Source organism: Armigeres subalbatus, chromosome 3 (assembly GCF_024139115.2).
Source record: "Armigeres subalbatus isolate Guangzhou_Male chromosome 3, GZ_Asu_2, whole genome shotgun sequence".
NCBI classification, from domain to species: Eukaryota; Metazoa; Arthropoda; class Insecta; order Diptera; family Culicidae; genus Armigeres; species Armigeres subalbatus.
In genome coordinates this window covers 254,491,624-254,515,909 of record NC_085141.1, presented here as the reverse complement: position 1 = coordinate 254,515,909, position 24,286 = coordinate 254,491,624, and the positions used below count along the sequence as shown (strand labels likewise).

Sequence of the window (24,286 nt, the reverse complement as noted above, 5' to 3'; positions counted from 1 at the left end):
GCGGAGTATGATTTTTCATGGTCCCCCTGTGAGGAAGTATTCTCACACAACATTTTTATCCGGATAGAATGGAGGGTGATAAATTCGTGAGCGCCGGATCGCCGGATAATTTAATTTTAATCCACAAATTTTCCTTCTCGTCGCCTCATCAGATAAATTTTACAATTTAGGACCGCCACGGGATTCGAACCCAAAACAATTTTAAAATGTTTAGAACAACCACTAAAACCACACCTCCACATGAATTGATTGAAAGCGATGGGAAAAACTGCTGTATTGAACCTTCTGCTTATCGTGGCGCATCATCAGATTCAAACAACTTGGAGAGGCAAAGTAAGCTGCATTTGATTTTCGCGAAGCATGGGAAGGAGGATAACAATTTTTCGCACCATCGCTTGTGCCGGAGTTTATCGCACTGTAATTTATCCGGATAAAATGCATGGTGGAGTGATCAGTTGTCGCGTGAGTGAGTGAGAAATCCGAACCCTGATAGCATACATTTGCTCACTAGAAGAATCCTGTGCACCTTTCTAAAATGCACGAAGATATGTATTTCAGATTTAATTTCACAGACCCATAGTACAATCAGCTCGACAAACTGAGCTATTGCCTGTGTGTCCTTGGCATATGAGAACAGCTGTTCAGTATGAGCTGAAAGCAATCTTAAGTAAAGAACTTTCAGCAATTTTAATGATTTTTCAACCCGTTCTGGATTTTTTTGTAAATTCCATGCGCAGATCTAGAAATGTCCACAAATCTGCAATGTTCCTTACATATTGTGCAAATAGTCAAAAAATAGCTTATTAGCTTGATTGACTGTACACATCGTAGTTGCTAATCATGATTGGCCGAGAAACAGCAAATATGCACAGCTCATCACTTAAATAATATTCTTGGGATACAAAAAAGTTATCCTTATTGTATACTTGCTTCGGAGTTTCCAACTCATGATCAATATATATTGTGCAAATAGTAAAAAAATATCACAAAATTTTAATTTGAATCCTGGAGACACTGAAGACGTTTTATAGAAGAAAACTACATGCGAATTTGTCGACTAAGAATGGGGTTATGTAGTAAGCGTTAGGAATATTGTAAAACTTAAACTTTACGATTTTGATCAGCGGCGCAGCCAAAATTTTTGATAATATAAAATATGGTTTAAGTTTAAATTTGTTCCGAAATTCCGCGGAATTCCGTAAAATTTCGTTAGAAGCTAGTTTTTTCTAGCGAAATTTTTGTAAATTTACGAAACGAAACGAAATCAAGAAATCAGATTTCGTCATGCTCAAATTCCGCGTTCCGCGGAATTTCATTTCGAACCACCTGAAACGAAATTTTTCGAAATACCGCATATACTTATTCTGTAGATTTTTCACCCTGATATATTTCTAATTTTAATAATTTATCAAGAGAAGTATTCTACACGACGAAAATATTATCTAATTATGGATTTCAGCGATAAATTTCACTGACTTGAAAATGCTTCTTCTTTTCCAATATGGCCATCATGAATTCCGATCAGAAAAATGTTGCTCTTATTTTACACACTCTTTACAATGCAAATATCCTTATTGCGGTTATTCATTTGACCACATTACGACCAAAATTTGTGGCTTTTATGGAGCCTTGAAAATACGACTTATAGCGCTCTTCATCACAACCGTAGAGCAGCTCATAAAATCAAATGACATTTGACGTTTGAAGCTTTGAGAGGTTCATTCATAATAATGAGAGTGCCAATAAAACTGAGCAACTAGTCATGGTGATTGCTATCATAAATCCGCTATAAGAATTAAATAAATCCAACAAGCTTGGGAATTGTTACTTGGATATTTTCCTACACACATTCTGCATCTTCTTCTTGTTTTCCTTTTATTGGCATTACATCCCCCACTGGGACATTGAAGCCTAGCAGCTTAGTGTTCTTTCAGCACTTCCACAGTTATTAACTTCGAGGTTTCGAAGCCAAGGTACAATTTTTCGGATATCATGAGGCTAAAACGATGAAATTTGCTTAGCGCGGCACCGGGAATCGAACCCAGCCACCCTCAGCATGGTCTTGCTTTGTGGCCGCGCGTCTCACCACTAGGCTAAGGAGGATTCCTCATTCCATATCTAATAGATTATCTATATTCGTAGAAAAAGACTTCTAGGGTACAAGCAATGTATTTCGCCACCCAAAACGCACGTTTGTCACACAAGTTGTCGCAAAATGCAAACCATTCTGAATATTCTGTAAATTTCGGAATTATGAGATAAAACAAATTATTTTTTAGTAATTCTTGACGATAAATTATTCCTATTTCATAGAAACATGCCTTTTAAGTTGCAAGTATTTTGATTTAATTTCCGCCACACGTGTCTAGTTTTTGCAGCCCCCGTGATCGATCTAATATTGGCCACCCGTTGTTGCTCTGTTGAAACGAACGTTTCTAACAGATATTGAATCCATTAACGCCCGGAGCTTAGGCAACGCTTAGGCGAAAATTATACATGTTTAGTTCTCGAAACAATCAAAGGAATTTTGCCAGTGGCTATAATTAAAATCACGAAATTTGATGTGCTATATTAACTAATTTAAGATAAAAACATGAACTATTTTATATCAAAACATTAATAATCGAATTGTATTAATAGTGTACGTATATTGTCCTTAGTTTGAGATTTAATCAGTTTCGGCATATGTTTACTTTTCCCTGTTATTCAATCGGACAAAAGTATCTTGGCATCGAGACTACTTTTTTCAGTTGCACATTCGGAGGCTGTTCGGCCACATTGAGAGTTGACGTAAAGTCAATGTCAACTTCTCTCCCCGAACAGCCAAGATAGCTGTGTGGTGTCGGCAGCCAGTTATCTGGCTAAGAATAACGCTACGGATTGCCTGTTCCGGTGGTATAAGTCCACCATACAGGTGACCCCAAATTCTTGGTGTGATGCGGCTTTATGCTTACCGTGCCTACGAATGAATGGTTAGGGGGGTCGAAAAAGAACCTAACCACTAACGGAGCCTGTGAAGCACCAGGGCACCCTTCACAGTATCTAGCCCTTACTGCGCTAACCGGAGCTATGGCGTAGTTGACTTTTTGCTTCTCCGAAATAATCGGCTACTCTTATTCAATCTCAACTTGAGGTTAAATAAGGGTGGGATTATGAGCATGTTTTTATTTAGTTTTTCAACAAATTGTCACCTATATGGATTCGCTTTATGCGTTATACACACTGTACTCTGTGTTTCGTCTTCGACTTTCTTGATAAGATACCAATTTGGTTTCATCGTTGCTGTTCATATTAATGCTGAAGTTGTGGAGTGCATTATCTTAATTTGCAATGGCTTCAGTTAAGGTGATTATAGAATCAAGCCATGTGGTGAATTTGAAATTCACCACACGGTTTTCGATTCCTAGTATCAAAAGTTCAAATTTAGCGTAATAATTTTCGTACAATGCTGAAATTCAAGTCGATTGTTTAGCATGAGTAAGCAAATGATCTACGGATGTTTTTATCCCCATAGGCATTGTGGTTCTCTCAATTCGTGCTCCTGAAAAATTACTAGAAAAAGCACGTGGTTTCCAAGATGGCCGATTTGTGGCTTTGTTGTATAACCACCTTAAGATAACTCAAATCAATCTTCAGCATAAAAGAACAGCAACGATTAATCTTTGTAGACTTATGCAAAATGGCAAATCCCAAGTGGCTTTGGTGCAGGAACCCTATTTTCGCAAGGGTAGCTTCTACCTAGGTAACCTAGTGAACCCGGTTTTTGCTGCTTTCAGTAAAGAAATGGCAAACTCTCGATCAATGCCGCGTGCATGTGTGCTTGTTAACAATGCTATTGTTGCTACACTTATCTCTGAACTAACAACCAGAGATGTATGTGCTGTCACAATTGATGCAACTGGCGGAACCCCCGTCAGGAAATACGTCTATTGTTCGGTTTATCTACCACATGATGAACCATCCCCTACGGATGCTTTCAAACGAGTTGTCATATATTGCACTTCAAAAGGCCTTCCGCTAATTGTCGGCAGTGATGCTAATGCTTATCACATCATCTGGGGTAGCTCGGATATCAATCTGAGAGGCTCCAGCTTGATGGAATACTTAAGTAGTACCGAACTTAGTTTACTTAACATAGGCAATCGCCCAACCTTTATGGTATCTAATAGAGCAGAAGTGTTAGACATAACCCTTTGCTCCAATAGAATCAGTCACGAATTGACGAATTGGCATGTGTCAGATGAGGAATCGATATCTGACCATCGCTACATCTACTTTGATCATTTGAATGTTACTTCGCAGACCTTGCGTTTTAGAAATCCCCGTTCAACAAACTGGGATCTTTACACAGAGTTGCTCTCTACCAAATTTCATGGATATCTACCTTCAATAGAAACTCCTACCGACTTGGATGATGCAGTTGATACTACAACGTTGCACATCGTGGAAGCTTTCGAAGAAGCTTGCCCTTTACGTTCTGTAAAAACCTCAAGAGGAACCCCTTGGTGGAATTCCGATTTGGCTAAGCTAAGGAAGCAGTGCAGAAGGAGTTGGAACAGACGCCATTCAGCAGGGACGGATTCTTTCAAGTTGGCTCGCAAAGCTTACAAGAAGGCTCTACGATCTGCTGAACGATCCGGCTGGAAAAACCTTTGTGCAAATGTTTCCAATTTGAGTGAAGCCAGTCGATTGAATAAAATTCTTGCGAGATCCAAGGATTTCCAAGTTGGCGAAATTCGCAAGCCAAATGGCGACTACACTTCTTCTGATGAAGAATCGTTAGAGCACTTATTTGATACGCACTTCCCTGGATGTGTCGATATAACATCTTCGGATGATCCTGATGTCTTTTCATGTAGCTATGGGTCTTGGGCTCAAGCACGTAGAATCATAACTACTGAATCGATTCAATGGGCACTTAACAGTTTTGCTCCCTACAAATCTCCAGGGGAGGATGGGATTTATCCCGTTCTACTTCAGAGAGGTTTTGAACATATCAAACATGTTTTGAAAAAGCTTTTAGTATGCAGTTTTGCTACTGGGTATATTCCCATAACCTGGCGGGATGTCACTGTAAAGTTTATCCCAAAAGGAGGACGTGCTTCGTATGAAGAAGCAAAGAGTTTTAGACCCATCAGTCTGACCTCATTTCTTCTGAAATGCTTAGAACGTATTATCGATCATCACATTCGTGATGACTGTTTGGCAAACATGCCTCTTCATGTTAATCAACATGCTTACCAATCTGGAAAGTCCACCGTGACTCTTCTACACAAGGTTGTGTACGATATCGAGAAAGCATTCGCTCAAAAGCAATCGTGCTTGGGTGCTTTCTTAGATATTGAAGGTGCTTTCGACAACGTGTCTTTCGATGCGATATTGGAAGCCGCACGTTGTCATGGGCTACCTAATATTATTACCAAATGGATTCACCAGATGCTTAAAAACCGACATCTCTACTCGACATTACGTCAAGCAGCGATTAGGAAATTAAGTGTCTGCGGATGCCCTCAAGGGGGAGTATTATCTCCACTTTTGTGGAATCTCGTTGCAGATACGCTATTGAGGTTACTCAATAATGGCGGTTTTGCTACCTATGGATTTGCCGACGACTATCTTACATTGATAGTGGGTTTGTGCATTACTACCTTATTCAACCTAATGCAAAATGCTCTTCAGGTAGTTGAAAGTTGGTGTCGCCAATATGGCCTTTCGGTCAATCCGAATAAAACATCTATTGTTCTTTTCACGGAAAAACGTAATCGTAATGGTATTCGTCCATTACATCTTTTTGGTTCTGAAATCAATGTAACTGATCAAGTAAAGTATGTGGGTCTAATTTTGGATTCAAAGCTTTCCTGGACTCCTAACATTGAGTTCAGAATCAAAAGGCGTGTATGACTTTCGGCCAATGCCGACGAACCTTTAGTAAAACTTGGGGTCTTAAACCCAAATATATCAAATGGATTTACACAACAGTTGTTCGACCAATTTTGGCTTATGGATGTCTTGTGTGGTGGCAAAGGGGAAGTGAGGACAATTCAGTCTAAATTAGGCCATCTTCAAAGGATGTGCCTAATGGCAATGACTGGTGCGTTCTCTTCAACTCCCACGGCTGCTCTCGAAGTTCTCTTCGACGTGGCCCCACTACACATACATCTCAAACAAGAAGCATTTTCTTGTACTTACCGACTATGGGTACTCGGTTTTATGGAAGAGAATCCTGTAAACCGCAGTTCTACACACACTTCGTTGTTACCGCTTATGGTTGATTGGGACAAAATTGTCCTTTCTCCAAGTGATCTCACACACGTTAGTAGTTTTCCTTATAGGACATTTTCAACACAATTCCCCTCGCGGGATGAGTGGACATCTGGCTATTTGGAGAGAAGTATGTCGGACAGCATTGTTTGTTACACTGACGGCTCCCTCCTCGAAGGTAGAGCAGGTGCAGGCGTCTATTCGCGTGAGCTGAGATTGGAACAGTCACACTCACTGGGTACACACTGCACTGTCTTTCAAGCGGAAATATTTGCCATCATGTGTGGAGTGCAATCTGCACTGCAGCAACGCATTATGGGCAAAGTAATATACTTCTGTTCAGATAGCCAAGCAGCTATTAAAGCTCTCGCCTCGGCCAACTCAAGGTCGAAGTTAGTAATCGCATGTCGAACTCAAATTGAGGAACTGAATTCAGTAAATACTTTACACCTTATATGGGTACCTGGCCATTCTTCCATAGCTGGAAACGAATTGGCTGATGAGTTAGCTCGTAATGGAGCATCACATGACTTTATTGGTCCTCAGCCAGCTATTCCAATATCCAAGTGTTGGGTGAAGCTTTTGATCAACTCTTGGGCTGTCACTCAGCACAAATGGCATTGGAGTAGTCTGGATTCATGTCATCAAACAAAATTGTACATCCGGGAGCCATCTCCGGTAGTAGCAAGCTATTTAGCTAATCTGTCTAAACAGAATTGCAGTGTCTTAGTCAAGGCCTTGACAGGTCACTGCCGACTGAACTATCACATGGCAAATATTCAACGCGTTGAATCATCTGTTTGTGATAGTTGTGAATCCGATTATGGAACTTCTTATCATCTAATATGTAACTGCCCAGTCTATGCACAATTGCGCTTCCAAATATTTGGTAAACACTTACTTAGTGAAATTGACTTCAGAAACCTGAACCTTCAGAGTATTTTGTTGTTCATAACCCGTTGTGGTAAGGAGCTATAAGCTCTTGTACGCTAATGCGTTGTATGCCCTCTTCAAGGGCCCTTTTCCAAACATTCCCTTTGTTCTCCCATGCACATTCCTTTCCTTTTGTTCACTTCCTTTTCCGTCAGGTGTGTGATGAAAAAGGCTGTGAAGGCGATGGCACAAATCTCCCAAATTGAGGTGAACGTGCCCCTGGAGCCGACGTTCTGATACCTGATACCTGATACCTGCTCTGTTGAAACGAACGTTTCTAACAGATATTGAATCCATTAACGCCCGGAGCTTAGGCAACGCTTAGGCGAAAATTATACATGTTTAGTTCTCGAAACAATCAAAGGAATTTTGCCAGTGGCTATAATTAAAATCACGAAATTTGATGTGCTATATTAACTAATTTAAGATAAAAACATGAACTATTTTATATCAAAACATTAATAATCGAATTGTATTAATAGTGTACGTATATTGTCCTTAGTTTGAGATTTAATCAGTTTCGGCATATGTTTACTTTTCCCTGTTATTCAATCGGACAAAAGTATCTTGGCATCGAGACTACTTTTTTCAGTTGCATTTTTCATCAGAAATCAATGATTTATAATAAGAACATTTTTAGTTTATACTATGGATGCTTACTGAGCCTGTATGATTGTTAAATATAAAGAGGCAAAATATTGCACTAAATCATTTAAAAAAAACCTATTTGTTTTATCAAGGTGGCGAAATAAAGTACATTTACCCTATAAAGATTAGATAAGAATAATTTTGATTGCCATTGTTACCCATTCCAAATTAAACCGAGTTGATTCATAGCTGTTCAATATAAAAATGTATTTTCAAATTGTGATGAAGTCAAGCTAAATTTGTTTCAAAGTTAGTAGTTCCGACCATGAGCATTGATCATCCAGGTAAAATAGACTACTTTTACTACATGATTTGTTGGAAAAGATAATGATTATCATTTTTCTACAGGAATTATTTGTGATGTCTGTGAATGTAGCAACCTTATTGGCATGCGCTTTGTTTGTTTAGTGTGTTATGATTACGACTTATGCGGAAATTGTCACGATGGCCGGAAGTTCAATAAGGAGCATGCACCATATCATCCCATGCAGGCACTGTTTCCAAAGAGCGATGTTTCCGAAAGTGTAGACGGGATCAACAGAAACGAGATTCGCATTCTCTGCTGTCCCTACTGTGGCGATAAGGATTTTTCAAGCGTCAATCTTATTGCGCACTGTGAACGGTACCATAGCGAAGGAGGATTTGTAGTGCGATGCCCGATATGTCTCGTATCAGGTAAAGTATGCTTACCCCTGGCCTATGTTTTAGGAACCATGCCACAGCATGCATCTGTTATACATAGAGAATGTTATACTCCAGCGGACACAGAGGCACAATCCTCCCGTTACATCGAATGTGCCATATGCGTCGAAAATATTACAGCTACAGATGACACAACTCATTTGGCTTGTTTTCATAAGTTTCATACCGAATGCGTGGCTCGGTGGATTCGAAGTAATCCCATATGCCCACTATGCAGATCCCCAGTAAATGAATTTCACTTAATGTAAAACGGGGCGAAAAGAAACACTTTGCACAATTAGCATATTAAATCAATACAGTTTGTCTAATGTTTTGTTTCCTTTTTTTCGTTAGAGTCATTATATTATTTGAAAAAATGTACTGTATAATTTTTATTTAAATCAAACTGGTAATTTTGCTGAGCCTTAACCAATAAAACATTTTTAATAAAAATAATGAAAAGGCAAAACCGAATGCTGATTTTTATTTAATGCTAAACGGAGAATATCTTGATTTCTAATTGAATCGAATCAGTTTCAACTGACGGACGTAGACAAAACTTTTTAACAGCGATGACAATTTCAATGCTTTTAAAAATCACTTGTTATAAAACGAGTTTGTACCTTCCCATTTGATTCCACCACTTGATTGTACCTTGACAGATACGTATTTCGACCTCAACACTATTTATATTCTGCGAACATTTTCTTCAAGTTGAGTCAAGTACGAGACACTTTTTAGGGGCAGCAGGGACTATGTCCAAGGGCTTGACGATCCCTCCCAGGCCCTTTGCGAGTAGTGGGGCTTGACAGTGGGCCCTGTTAAACCTCTATAAAAAGCTACATGTATCCGCAAGTAGGCTCCGCCAAAGCGACCGTGTGCCGCTCAAAGCACACAAGCCCAAGTCCTGGTGTTAGGTGGAACGCTAAACAGCCCTGACACGAAGGCCCTCCGACGAGACAGGAGGTTTGCGCAGGCCCAATAAGCCGCCTTTAAAAACAACCATTACGGACGACATAGAAGATAATACGACATGATATAATCGGCAACGACCTAGGCGACGAATAAGGGATCACGATTGGTAGCTTGGAACATGGAACTGCAAGTCGCTAGGCTTCGCAGGTTACGACAGGATAATCTACGATGAATTACATCCCCGCAACTTCGACATCGTAGTGCTGCAGGAAATCTGCAGGACAGGACAGAAAGTGTGGAAAAGTGGGCATCAAGCGGCTACCTTCTACCAAAGTTGTAGCACCACCAACGAGCTGGGAACCGGCTCCATAGTGCTGGGTAAGATGCGCCATCGTGTGATTGGGTGGCAGCCAATCAACGCAAGGATGTGCAAGCTGAGGATTAAAGGCCGTTTCTTCAACTATAGCATCATCAACGTGCACTGGCCACACGAAGGGAGACCCGACGACGAGAGAGAAGCGTTCTATGCGCAGCTGGAGCAGACATACGATGGATGCCCACTGCGGGACGTCAAAATCGTCATCGGCGACACGAACGCTCAGGTAGGAAGGGAGGTCATCGGACCGGATAGTCTGCATACCGTATCGAACGACAACGGCCAACGATGCATAAGAATATCCACAAGGCCACATGGAAATCCACCTAATCAAGTAACGGAAAACCAAATCGACCACGTTCTAATCGACGGTAAATTCTTCTTCGACATCACGAACGTACGCATTTACCACAGTGCGAATATTGAATCCGACCTCTACCTCGTTGCAGTATGCCTGCGCTCAAAACTCTCGACGGCGATCAACACGCGTCGGAGTTGTCCGCCGCAGCTAAACATTGGGCGGCTACAAGACGGTAGACTAGCCCAAGACTACGCGCAGCAGCTGGAAGTGGCACTCCCAACGGAAGAGCAGCTAGGCGCAGCATCTCTTGAAGATGGCTGGAGAGATATTCGATCCGCCATTGGAAGCACCGCCGCAACCGCTGCACTAGGCACGGTGGCTCCGGATCAGAGAAACGACTGGTATGACGATGAATGTTAGCAGTTTGGTTGTTGCAACACCGCACAAGGGCGAACGAGGTACGATACAAACGGGCGCGGAACAGACAAAACTCGATTTTCCGGAGGAAAAAGCGCCAGCAGGAAGATCGTGACCGTGAAGAGACGGAGGAACTGTACCGCGCTAATAACACACGAAAGTTCTATGAGAAGTTGTAAGAACATAAACGGGACCCTTCTTACAAACGAGCGTAAGGTGATCCAAAGGTGGCGGCAGCACAAGGAAGAGCACCTGAATGGCGATATGACAGACAACGGTGGCGGTATGGTAATTAACCTAGTAGCAAACAACAAAGCCTCTGGAGTTGGCCAACTACCAGGAGAGCTGATCAAACACGGTGGTGAGGCACTGGCTAGAGGGCTGCACTAGGTGATTACCAAGGTTTGGGAAGATGAGGTTCTGCCGCAGTAGAGTACACCGAAAACAACGATTCTGTTGATGTTTCAGGGTGGAACTTGTTGGAACTTTTTCAGAGCTCCAAATTACTTTAAGCTCAACAATGTCCATAGATTAATATTTCAACGAAGGTAACATTTCTGTTTCTAGCATACAAGGTCTAACTTAACTGAGTTTTGTTTCCAATACAATAATTTTTGCCTAATATAAGATATTTAATTTACGAATGTTGGTTTTATACAATAGAAAATCCGTAGGGACATTTTTATGAACCTTGTTATTTTAGGGGAAATTTCTGATTGATTTATGTCCAAACATCCATATAAATTTTTAAGCATTTCGTGATAGATGTGACTTCCAGAGAAAGTGAATGTTTGTGTCTTGTCTAGTCGTGTTTCGGCCGTGGCCTGTCGTCGAAATTTAGTTTTGCTTTGTGCGGAAGTAACTTGCAGTTGCTATCGGGCAAGTAAATACAGAGTACTGCACGTCCGTTCGGTTGTCTAAAACGTTTCTCCTCCATTTTCATATGCCACCGGGCGTGCATGCTTTAACATTTTTCTCGTGACGAGACAGCGAATAAGTGTTATTTCTCATTCTATAGATCGCATCACTTACCGAAGTGAATCCAGATAAATTATCTTTTGTAACTAAAACGATATCCTATCCCAAGACAATCGTGGAGGTGCAGCAACGAAAGTCAGACTAACAATCCTTCCCTTCCTATATGACCGTAAGGACGTGGCCGGTGCCGTTATTGACTTAAGATATTTGAGCTCCCGAAACGTGTGCATTGAGAATGAGTAGCTAGCCCCAAGCCCCATTTATTGTGTTCTATGTACAATTTCGCAAGTACATAGAACTAGTCAATCACGGAGTAGCAACTACGAATTGTGCGGTCTTAATGCTCATGCTCATGCTAATAATGCTCATTTCGTGATAGATGTGACTTCCAGCATTCTCAATGCTTCCAACACTCATTCACATTACAGGGACTATATACAATTTTTTTATGTGCAGAATATGCTAGATTACGATTTTTCAAAATGTAAATTTTGTCTATGAGTCAACGCACTGTGTGATCTGGCGAAATTCCTGAGGAAAATTTCAAAGGTATTCTAAGAATTTCTTACTAGAGTTTCCAAAGAGATTAATTAAGAGAGTACTAACAGAATGCCTGACATATATTCCAAAGAAATTCCTTAATCAATTTCCGAAGAATCTACTGAGGAATTTTCAAAAGGCATTCTTAAAGAAACATCAGAAGGACTAAAGGAATCTACGGAGGAATTCCTAGAATTCGCGTAGGTATTCCTGGAGGAACTTCAAAAGGATTTTCCAAAAGAATTTCTGCAGAATTTCCTAAAAGAATTCGTAAAATAATTTCCGAATGACTTTTGATATTTCTTTCAATTCCTTCTTTAAATTTTCGAGGAATTTCCAGAGGAATCTTTCAATTTATTTTTGGAAATACCTTTCTTCAGAAAATCCTTCGGAATTCAAGAATTCCTTTACAAATTCTTCGGAAATTCATTTAGAAATTCCTTCCACAATCCTTTAGGAATACTTTTATGAGATCCTTTAGATTTTATTTGGAATTCCTACCTTCCGAAATTCTTTAACCGATTCAAAACGGATTTTTTTTTTCGTCGTATTTCAACATAAATTTTGGACATACTGCTTCAAAAACAGACGCAAACCATAAAAAAGTAGAAATATGGGAGAATATAATTTTTTGAGATCTTTTAGGGCTTCCAAACCCTTCTTGAGTACAGAACTTGATGATCTACATAAACAACAAAGCGTTCTACGGGGCCTAAATCCTAATATGAAGTTGGCAATGGTACTTGAGACATAATTAAACAATTTTTATTAATTTATCGCAGTGTTACCAGAACATCAACGGTACTCCAAACTATTCTTGAGTTCCATTCTTGGAGGTCTTCAAGACCAACCGAGTGATTGATAGGTTCCTGAGCTTGTGTGTTGATTGTAGAAACCCCATGGGACATCATTACATCAGTATTTAAAAAAAAATCAACATTCCCAGAATAGCTACGGTACTCCAAACCATTCTTGAGTTCAGATATTGGAGGTCTACAAAACCAACAGAGTGATTTATAGGGTCCTGAGCTTGTGTGACAGTTGGAGCAACCCCACGGGACATCATTACACCAGCATACACAAATCACAACATTCTCAGAGTTCCTGCGGTACTCCATATCATTCTTGAGTTCAGATATTGGATATCTTCAAGACGAACAGAGTGATTCATAGGTTTCCGAGTTTGTTTGTTAGTTGGAGAAGCCCCACGGGACATAATTGCATCAGTATATAAGAATTTCAACATCCCCAGAAAACTACGGTACTCCAAACCATTCTTTAGTTCAGATATTAGAGATCTTCAAGACCAACAGAGTAATTCATAAGTTTTCGAGCTTGTGTGTTACTTGGTGAAGCCCATGGGACATCATTACACTAGTATATAAATACATATCATAACATTCCCAGAATATATATGATACCATAAATGAGCTATTCAACTCATAAAAATAGTTGAAACATCGAAGATTTTCATGTTTATCTTTTGAATATTAGGATCTGTACTCAAGGACAGTTTGGAGTTTCGTAGATATTGAACGAATTCTGTAGTGTGTCTGTAATGCTGTTTTGAAGTCCGGTGAAGCTATTCCAACTCTTAAAACTAGTAGGACATCGAGGATCTTCATGTTGATCGAATATTAAGATCTGTACTCAAGGATAGTTTGGAGAGTCGTAGATGTCGAGCGAAGTATGTAGTGTGTCTGTAATGGTGTTATGTGGTACCGTGGGGCTATTTCAACTCATAAAAATAGTGGGGACATCCAAGATCTTCTTGTTAATCTATTTGAATATCTCATGCTGATCGATTTGAATATTAAGATCAGTACTCAAAGATAGTTTGGAGTGTCGTAGATATTGATCGAATTCTGTGATGTGTCTGTAATTGTGATCTTCATGTTGATCGATTTGAATAATAAGATCTGTACTCAAGGATAGTTTGGAGTGTCATAGATGTGTAACGAATTCTGTAGTTTGTCTGTAATGATGTAATGAAGTTCCGTGGAGCTATTCCATCTCATAAAAAAAGTTGAGACATCGAAGATCTTCATGTTGATCGAGTTGAACATTAAGATCTGCACTCAAGGATAGTTTGGAGTGTCGTAGATATTGATCGAATTATGTGATGTTTCTGTAATGGTGTTACGAGGTACCTTGGAACTCCAACTCATAAAACTAGTAAGGACATCGAAGATCTTCATGTTGATCGATTTGAATATTAAGATATGTACTCAAGGATGATTTGGAGTGTCGTAGTTATTGAAAAAGATCTGTTATACCGCTGGGCAGGCGCAGAATTTTATCATTGAGCATTTCAATTTCAATTATTTAACAAGAATATGGTTAAGTATGGTGTTGATTCTTAAGGTCACTCCTCATGGAATCCAAGTTTCAAGGTGCTCACGTTTACGGGGGCACACCACTCGATGCGGAGGTGTCGCACAACTGTCATTTTTGTTGATTTGGCTTTGCTGCGTCGCAGCATGCGTGAAAAAATGACAGTTGTGCGTTGCTTCCGTATCGAGTGGTGTGCCCCCGAAAACGCGAGCAAAAACTTGGATTTCGTGAGAAGTGACCTTAAGAACATCGAAATTACAACTCAAGGATAGTTTTGTTGCTCTAGATCGTCGTAGTCCCCGTAACCTGACCTGTGCAATATTTTTCCTGGATGGAGCTGTTAATTTTGAACATTTTTGCTTAAGAAAGCAAGACTCTATCTCTTAAAACTGATTTTTGACAGCTGATTTTCGTCATATATGACCCATCCGTATTGAATCGGTTAAGGATAATTCTTTTTATGAGTTTCTTTATGAATACCTTTGTGAATTGCCTTAACATTTCCTGCATAAATTGAATTAAGAACTCCTCCAGTTGTTCTAAGCAATTGAATCTACAATTATTGAAGGATACTCTCAAACAAATGCTTCCAGTAAGTGCTCCTCAGAAAGTTCCTTTCAAAACACTAGTAAGAAATTCTTGGAATTTCTTTGAAATTCCACTTGGGAATTTCTTCAGAAATTCTTTCAGGAATCCTTCGGAAATTATTTAAAAGAACTCCCTTGAAATTTTTTGGCAGATGTAATTAGGGGAACGGTTCGGCACTTCATATCATAGCTCCCATGTCCATCCCATCAAAAACAAAGCAGTGAAAAAGAATTTGATTTGTTTTTAATTTTTGTGATTTTGTTCAGCAGTGAGCACACATGTTAGCAAAAAGAAGCGACAAGATTGGTGCTGTATTTCTCTGTTTTGTGATGAGATGAATATATGTTCAGTGAGATGGAAAACGGAACAGTTCCCCTACGAGTTTGTACTATCTCAGTTGATTCTGGGAATGGGTTCCTACAAACTCATTTTATGACAAGTGTAGACGTTCAACTAAAAGCTCAAAATAATCTTCTCTTCAGATATGATTAAATTTCAGTAAAATATTTGATTTGGTGGGCCATGTGCCCCACCTTAACTCCGCCAGTGTCTATCCGGAACAATCTTAGTACGCTTTTTATATCGAGGTTGAATTTTCTCTTGATACAGGCAACTTACACAATTTCGGAAGTAGTACGCTGGATTCGCCTAAAGATGCGCTAAACAACGCATCAATCAGTTTGATAGATAAAACTTTGGAAGAAAGTTTGGTTCGGAAGTCCCGACTTTCAAATTCTAATTTGGTGCTACGCCGACAATAACAGTACATTAGCCACGAAGTGGCAGGGGACAGTGAAAAACACCGGCGAAAGCTCACGACGGAACATTGAACCAACGAACAGGAGATGTTTGCGATCATGTACCGTGTAGATGCGGTAGCATAGATTCGCACAGTTAGTTGTAGCCATGTTCGACACATTGATCGTATCGGGCTTTTCAGTGCGAATCCGATGGATCGGATCGGATATATAGTTTATGCAACCTGTTTTGTTTCTTACCTGATGCTTCATTGTAGTATACGCTGACACGTTCTAGTTGCAGGTCTGATTCCCCGTGGTAGATACCGGTTGCGTCGATCCCATGCTCCTCGGAAATGATTTCCCAGAACTGAAAATCGAAAAGGAAAGGAACATAATTGATCAGAATATGGAGCATTTTGCTGGTGATGTAATGGAAAGTAGGAATTAGCGAATAGTATGATTTTTAGACTAAAACTCTAACTGGCTCTAGCTCTAGAAAAGTTCTGAGTCGATCATATTATCAAAGCAAACTGCACGAAAGAGAGAACGATTTTTTTGCTAGATAGCTAATAATGTGCCGTTGCAGATATCCGTAATTGATTAATTGCTGGCTAGGGTGTCCCAAAAAAAATCGATGTTCGAAAAGTCATGGTGCTCAACCCTGAAATGAAAGATATACCTGTCTGGATGATTTTTGTAGAACAAACCGAATTTCTAAAAAATCGTTTAGAGGTCGCGCCAGATCAATTTTTGAAAAATGAGCTTTTTAAAGGTAAAACATCAAATATTGGGTCCATCCACAATTTTTTTAAGGGTCACCCATTCGTTTTATATTTTTTTATTTTTCTGTGGATCTTTGCCCATATTCTCCATGAATTAGTTTTTGGTATTATGCGCTTTTACAGTCTGCAGAACTTTTTAAATATCGAAAAGAACACATTTTTGACTAATTTTCGAAGTTATTTCATCCTCCAAAAAATTTTTTTTTTCGTTCAGAAAAAATACATACTAGAAAAAGAGCTATTTATAAGGGTATTTTCATAAAAAAAGATCCAAGAAATGTTGTTCTGGGGTTGAGATATTTGCAGTTCTAGTAAATAGTCAAAAAGTGTACAAGTTCGGTACTTTTTCTTTACATGTTATAATTTCATCAAGATTGCGCCAATATTTTAATTCAAATTAAAAACAATTCAGAAGCAAATAAATGGGAATATTTTGTAGGTAACATTGCTTTTTTATGGAGTTGGTTACCTGAATTACAGGATTTGGTCGGAGTATATGGATGGAGCCAGTTATAAAATGATATCACACCCAACAGTTAATATGTAGTAATATACAAATAATCATGATGATCTCTTTATTATAGGATACGAAATCACAAGGCAGGCTAACGTATAAACGTTCAGTTCCGTAAACATCGTCTCAGTTCAGCTTGTTCGAAGAATGTGACGACATGACATTCAAACTGAACGTTTATATACGGTCTGAGCATGCTTCTGTACCGTGAAAAGTATCCTATGATTGAAACAAAACTAATAAAGAGATCATGTAAACCTGATGTATTTGTATCTTACTACATATTAACTGTTGTGTGATATCATTTTATAACTGGCTCCATCCATATGACCAAATCCTGTAATTCGGTATTCCATCAATGTTACCTACAACTTTATTTGCTTCTGAATTGTTTTTAATTTGAATTAAAATATTGGCGAATCTTGATGAAATTATAACGAAAAAGTACTGAAACTTTTGACTATTTACTAGAACTGCATATCTCAAGAACAACATTTCTTGATCTTTTTATGAAAATACATAAATAGCTCTTTCAGTCTGAACGAAAAAAATTTTTTGTGTGAGGATGAAATAACTTCAAAAATTAGTCAAAAAATGTGTTCTTTTCGATATTTAAAAAGTTCTGCAGACTGTAAAAGCGCATAATACCAAAAACTAATTCATGGAGAATATGCAAAGATCCACAGAAAAATAAAAAATATAAACGAAGATAAAAATTGTGGATGGACCCAATATTTGATGTTTTATAAAAAGCACAAAAATTGATCTGGCCGACAAACGATTTTTGAAATTCGGTTTGTTCTACAAAAATCATCCAGACATATATCTTTCATTTCAGGGTTGACACCATGTTTGAACATCGATTTTTTACATATTGCTAACCTAATTATAAGGGAAAATCAGTATTTTTATTTAGGACATATCAAATCCTATCCCACCCTGATTAGAGCACACTACAGGGACTAGCAAAAAAAATGCCGGCAGTAGATATGAATAATCAAAATAAAATTGGTGAAATTAATTCCATAAAGTTGAGACGAAATATGCAAAATGACCAATTTATCATCACGTTGCTTTCCGTTGCCAACTTCGTAGTACCACTGTGCTGTGATGATTGCAAATTATTCAAATTAAACCTTAATTTCAATAATACTCTCCTCATACCATGGCCATGCTGTAGAATAAACGCACGGATAGCTGAAGACACATTTCTAACAAGCGTGTGATCTTTACTTCATCCACCGTTGAAGACCTGATTATTCACCATACCCATTGTGTCACTTCGGTCATCATCAAAGTCGTCACGCATTGATAATTGCTCCAAATGGGTCTGCTTTTGGAACTAATGACCGCGAATGTACCGCCAGTGCACAGAAGAAGAAAAACGTCAATCACCGTTGAATTGGACCAAATTAGTGTGCTTCGACTGTCCGAAATCGAATCCAATTCGAGTCTCTCCAATCGAGAGCATTATCTGCATCTTGTTCGTGACAGCACAGTGGCGACGGACGACGCCGGTTGCCCATCCGAATAAAACTAATAATTAGTTTAATCTACTAGCCGGTCGTCGCCGGTAACACCACTGTTTATGGGACGTTCGGTTGTTGTTCTAACGGAATCAAGATTGAAAAAGTTCTCATCGAGCGTGGAGACAACCGCGTGGTGGAAAACGTGCCCGGCTAATGGTCATTCACCTCAGGCGAGTGGCCAAATACCGCGCATCTTGCCGAGCCACAGTGCCAAACATTGTTTGACAGATTTTGAAGAAGCTCTCCGCAAAACGGCGACAACGACGACGTCGTCGCTAAAAAGTGGAAAACTCAAAAGATGGATGCACTCCATTAGGGCGGAGTGCGTCCAATCTCCGACCCCGTCAGCGCGGTGAAAGTCCCGCAACTGCACTACAACGTCAACACACTCCTGCTAAGAAATAACAAATGACACGTTTATTAATAGAACTTTATAATTTATGGTGCCCATTGCACGTCGCGCTGGGTTTAGTGTGATTTATCCCTTCGAAGTTCTGCGTCGGTCTGGCGGCTGACGAAACAAGTACTTGGGTGCATCGCGCCAACGACTAGCGATCTTCGCCATGGTCCGATCCGATCGATGTCAAAGTGTGCTGCTGTCATGCTCGGAAAAGAACCTTCCCGCACGATGCGATTGCATCCTGGACCAAGTGGAGTCCATCCACCAGCTGTACGCAACGCTTTGCATACGAAAGGGGGAAACCTTATACCCGACCGACAAAGTTGCAGTCTTCTTCAAGCCTGCCCAACTCGTTGTTGGGGCGAAATGTTTGCGATGTGCGTAGGTATACGATCGATTGCTCTTATGAGTGGGGATAAACAAGTCATCAAAAGACGTTTCCTGTTCCACTCTGAGCCGTCATATGCTGTCACAGATCGTGTCAATCTTGGGGAGGCTTTTAACTAACACGCCCGTCAATTTACCAGCAACGATATCTAATCAAAGGCGGAGCTTCTTTTTGATTATCGTTAACCGATAATGGGATCAGGTCGGTTATGACATGCAAAACTAACATTCGCAACCGTTTTAAATGGACCGTAAATTTGCAATTTTGGAAAGATATCCGAACGCCTAAAAAGCTATCGTTCGTATTTACTGGATACCTGTCTTGTGCAAAAAATCAATTTGTTGCGAGATAGATTATTAACGCCTATTCTTAATTTGCATGTTAGTTTAGTGATCCACTTAAGAATCACATATAGGCAACATTTTTAAGGAATGATATACTCAATGTTCCCATGGCCACGATTTATTTGATGGAGATTTTTTATCCCAGATTTGCAGACGTCCTTTGTCGAATTTAACGAACACTTGGATGAGCATTTAAAATACTCTAAACCACAGTCGTTATTCCGTCCAACCTAAAATTTAACGAGTTTTGAAACAACCAATCGCTAAATTGGAAATGTTAACCTTCCAGCAAAATGGTGGGTTGACATCAAGGAAGGAGCACCCAACAGAGCTCTGGTCCCCACAAGTACCTATTCCCCGCTTCCACGGGTCGTCCGATGACAAAAGACCGGCAGCCTAGGGTGGTGTATGGTAATGCAGCCTGGGCCCTGTTGTCCTTCTGACATCAGCTAGAGTGAGAAGGTACGCCTCGAGCGGCTGTTCACCAGGAGGTGTGGCTCAAACAGTGTCTGCCTGGTACCCAACGGCTGATTAACGAAATGCTGTATCGCGTCACCTGTACCTAAGGTGGCAGCCTCACCAGCGAGATATATGTAACGCGGCCCCGGTAAGGTAGCTTACTGAAGCCTCTCAAATACCACGAAAAATGGAGATATAAGAAAAAGAGAACGTTATTTTTGGCAACCGACCCGGCAACATGATTGGACTATGATTGGAAACTTGGTACCTGGAATGTTAAGACCCTAAATGAACCTGGACGAGTGAGTCTTCTGGCTCGCGAATAGCAGAATGTTGGAGTGAACGTGGCCGCTATTCAAGAAGTTTGATGGCCCAGATCCTGAGATCATGAATTCCGAGCCGTGGACCCAAGCGTGGACCCCACAGCCAACACTGCATTAAAAAAATATAACATCTATCACAGCGGCGGCAGAAAAGCAGAGCATGGAGTTGGTTTCGTAGTGATGGGCAAGCATATGAAACGAGTGATGCGGTGGAATTATCGAATTAGCGAATTAGCGATTAGCGAACGAATTTGTGTGTTGAGGATACGGGGCAAATTATTCAATTACAGCCTAATCAACGTTTACGCACCGACAAACGATAAATCCGATGACGTGAAGGACACGTTTTATGAATGTCTTGATAAAGCCTATGGAGAGTGCCCAAAGCATGAAGTGAAAATTGTTATCGGAGACGCTAACGCTCAAGTCGGTAGAGAGGACTTTTTCCATCCCATAATCGGTAGGGAGAGCCTTCACTCCGCTACCAATGACAACGGCCTACGGCTAGTAAATTTTGCTGCTGCCAGAGGGATGGTCATCAGTAGCACATACTTTGCACGAAAGAACACCCGAAAGCACACATGGAGACACCCAAATGGTGAAACTTGCAACCAGATAGACCATGTTCTGGTAGATGGGCGCAATTTCTCGGATGTTATCGATGTGCGGACATTCAGAGGTCCGAGCATTGACTCTGATCACTACCTCGTTGTCAGTAAAATTCGATCACGGTTGTCAACTGTATCGGACGAAAGATCACAGCGAACGATGCTTTACAATATCCAGCGATTGTCGGTGGAAGGAGAATCGGCTGAGTACCGCCAGAAGCTCGACGAACGGATAAGTGCAATCAACGTTAAGGACAACATCAGCGATCTATGGGAGTCGATCCATGGAGCGGTGAGCACAACAGCACGAGAAGTGGTAGGCGCTGTACAGAGGCGGCCCAAGACGGGTTGGTTTGATGTGGAGTGTCAGAGAGTGACAGACGAGAAGAACGTTGCCAGAAGCCGGATGTTGGTGTCAGGTACCCGATCGAATAGAGATCGGTACATGGAAGCAAGTGACGAAATCGAGGTGGTAGAAGAATTTGTGTACTTGGGCTCACTGGTGACTGCCGAAAATGACACCAGCAGAGAAATTCGGAGACGCATAGTGGCTGGAAATCGTACGTACTTTGGACTCCGCAAGACGCTCCGATCGAATAGAGTTCGCCGCCGTACCAAACTGACAATCTACAAAACGCTAATTAGACCGGTAGTCCTCTACGGACACGAGACCTGGACGATGCTCGTGGAGGACCAACGCGCACTTGGAGTTTTCGAAAGGAAAGTGCTGCGTACCATCTATGGTGGGGTGCAGATGGCGGACGGTACGTGGAGGAGGCGAATGAACCACGAATTGCATCAGCTGTTGGGAGAACCATCCATCGTTCACACCGCGAAAATCGGAAGACTGCGGTGGGCCGGGCACGTAGCCAGAATGTCGGACAGTAATCCGGTGAAAATGGTTCTCGACAACGATCCGACGGGAACAAGAAGGCGAGGTGCGCAGCGGGCAAGGTGGATCGATCAGGTGGAAGATGACTTGCGGACCCTCCGTAGACTGCGTGGTTGGCGACGTGTAGCCATGGACCGAGCCGAATGGAGAATACTCTTATATACCGCACAGGCCACTTCGGCCTTAGTCTGATTAAATAATAAATACATGGAAGCAAGAGCAGCCGAAAAACGAACCCACCGCAGGAAGAAAAAATAGTACGAAGAACAAGTTATTAGTGAGGCACAGGAAAAAATGGAGCAGAACGATATGCGGAGGTTTTATTAGTCTGTCAATGGCGTGCGGAGAAAGACAGCGCCATCTCCCGTCATGTGCAACGACCAACAAGGGAATTTGCTGACAGATAAGACCGAATTACCTATCTGCCAGGTGGGAGCAACACTTCGAGACTTTGTTAAATAGAGGAAGTGACGGCGCATCAGTGAACAGAATAAATATTAACGACGATGGACAAGCTGTGGAGTCACCTATACTAGATGAGGTTAAAAAATCTGTTAAAGAGCTGCAAAACAAAAAGGCTGCGGGGAAGGACCAGCTCCCGGCTGAACTTCTCAAACATGGCAGTGAGAAGCTTTATGAAGTTCTGCACCATATTATGTCGAAAATATGGGAAGACGAGGAAATGCCTGCTAGCTGGTTGGACGGCCTCATATGCCCTCTTTTTAAGAAAGGGCACAGACTGGAGTGCGCCAATTACCGAGGAATAACTCTCCTTAATTCGGCGTACAAAATTATGTCCCGTATTCTGTTCAACAGATTGAGACCGCTTGTAGAGTCCTTCGTCGGCGAATACCAAGCAGGTTTTCGTGAGGGCCGATCAACGACAGATCAAATGTTTACCCTGAGACAAATCCTTGATAAATTCCGGGAGTACAACTGGCAGACACATCATCTGTTTATTGATTTCAGTGAAACGGAATGAACTATGGCAAATTATGCTTGAACATGGTTTTCCGACGAAACTTATACGGCTGATTCATGTAACGTTGAACGGATCGAAATCAAGTGTAAGGGTTGAATCTACTGTTCAATATAGCGCTCGAGGGAGCGATTAGGAAAGCTGGTGTGCAAAGAAGCGGTACCATTATCGCAAGATCGCATATGCTCGTGGGATTTGCGGACGATATCGATATTATTGGGATTGATCGCCGTGCCGTGGATGAGGCTTTGTGCCTTTAAGAGGGAGACAGCGAGGATTGGACTCACGGTTGATACCAGAAAAAAAGTACATGGTCGCTGGCAATCAACGTGGGTACATTAGTGATGGTGGTAGCGAAATAATGCTGGATGGTGAAAAATTTGAAGTGGTAGAAGAATTTGTGTATCTTGGAACATTAGTGACGTACGATAATGATGTTACCCACGAGGCGAAACGGCGTATTACAGCTGCAAACAGGGTTTATTACGGACTTCGTAACCAGCTTAAGTCCCGTAGTCTGCAAACGAAAACAAAACTCGCGCTGTATACTACTCTGATTCTTCCGGTGGCTTTATACGGCCATGAAAGATGGACGTTAAAATAGGCTGATCGGAGAGCTTTCGGAGTGTTTGAGCGTAAGGTGCTGCGGACAATACTCGGCGGTAAACAGAAGAACGATATCTGGCGGCGTCGCATGAATCACGAGTTGTACCAGGTGTATAAAGGGCTGGATATTATTAGGCTTATACAACACGGTAGACAACGGTGGGCTGGTCACGTGGTTCGTATGCCGGAAAAACGTCAAGCGAAGATAATATTTAGTGGAGAACCCGAAGGGCCCGCGTACACGATGGCTTTTTGCAGTTGAAGAGGACCTGAGGGCGCTCAATGTTCAGGGCGACTGGAAGCGATTGGCCCAGGATCGAGTCCAGTGGAGAAGGATACTCCATTCGTCGTAGGTTCATCGAAGAGCTGTAGCCCATCAAGTATCAAGTAAGTAACCATCCAGCAAAGCGTTATATCTTATCTATGGAGACTCGGATATAATTCGTAATAACACGTGCCATTAGGTTGTATATGAAACTGAACTCAGCTCGTGTATTTGATTGCTGAGAGATAACAGATGTATGCTTTATTCAGTGCTCATGCATCCCCAACACGGACATCAGATTAATAAAAGTTTTATTTTCGCTGTGCATAGAAAGACCCGCATCCCACGGAAAATCGCAACAGTACGGAGGTAGTTGACTCCAAAAGCGCCAACTGCGGCGAAAACCATCGGATCAAAACCAAGCGTTGTCTAAAACGAGCAGAGTTTCTGGAAATCCGACAGCAGGCTTCCACCATACCAGAATC

The 24,286-nt window shown here is 41.1% G+C and overlaps 1 protein-coding gene across 1 annotated transcript in view; it reads right to left on the bottom strand.

Annotated features, from left to right (window-relative positions):
- Positions 1-24,286, bottom strand: part of LOC134223663 (tubulin beta-3 chain) — a 120,896-nt gene that overhangs the window by 5,314 nt on the left and 91,296 nt on the right. Inside the window, exon 2 of the mRNA XM_062702851.1 lies at positions 15,971-16,079. Coding sequence (XP_062558835.1) covers positions 15,971-16,079 — 109 coding nt within the window. The remainder of the gene's footprint in view (positions 1-15,970; positions 16,080-24,286) is intronic.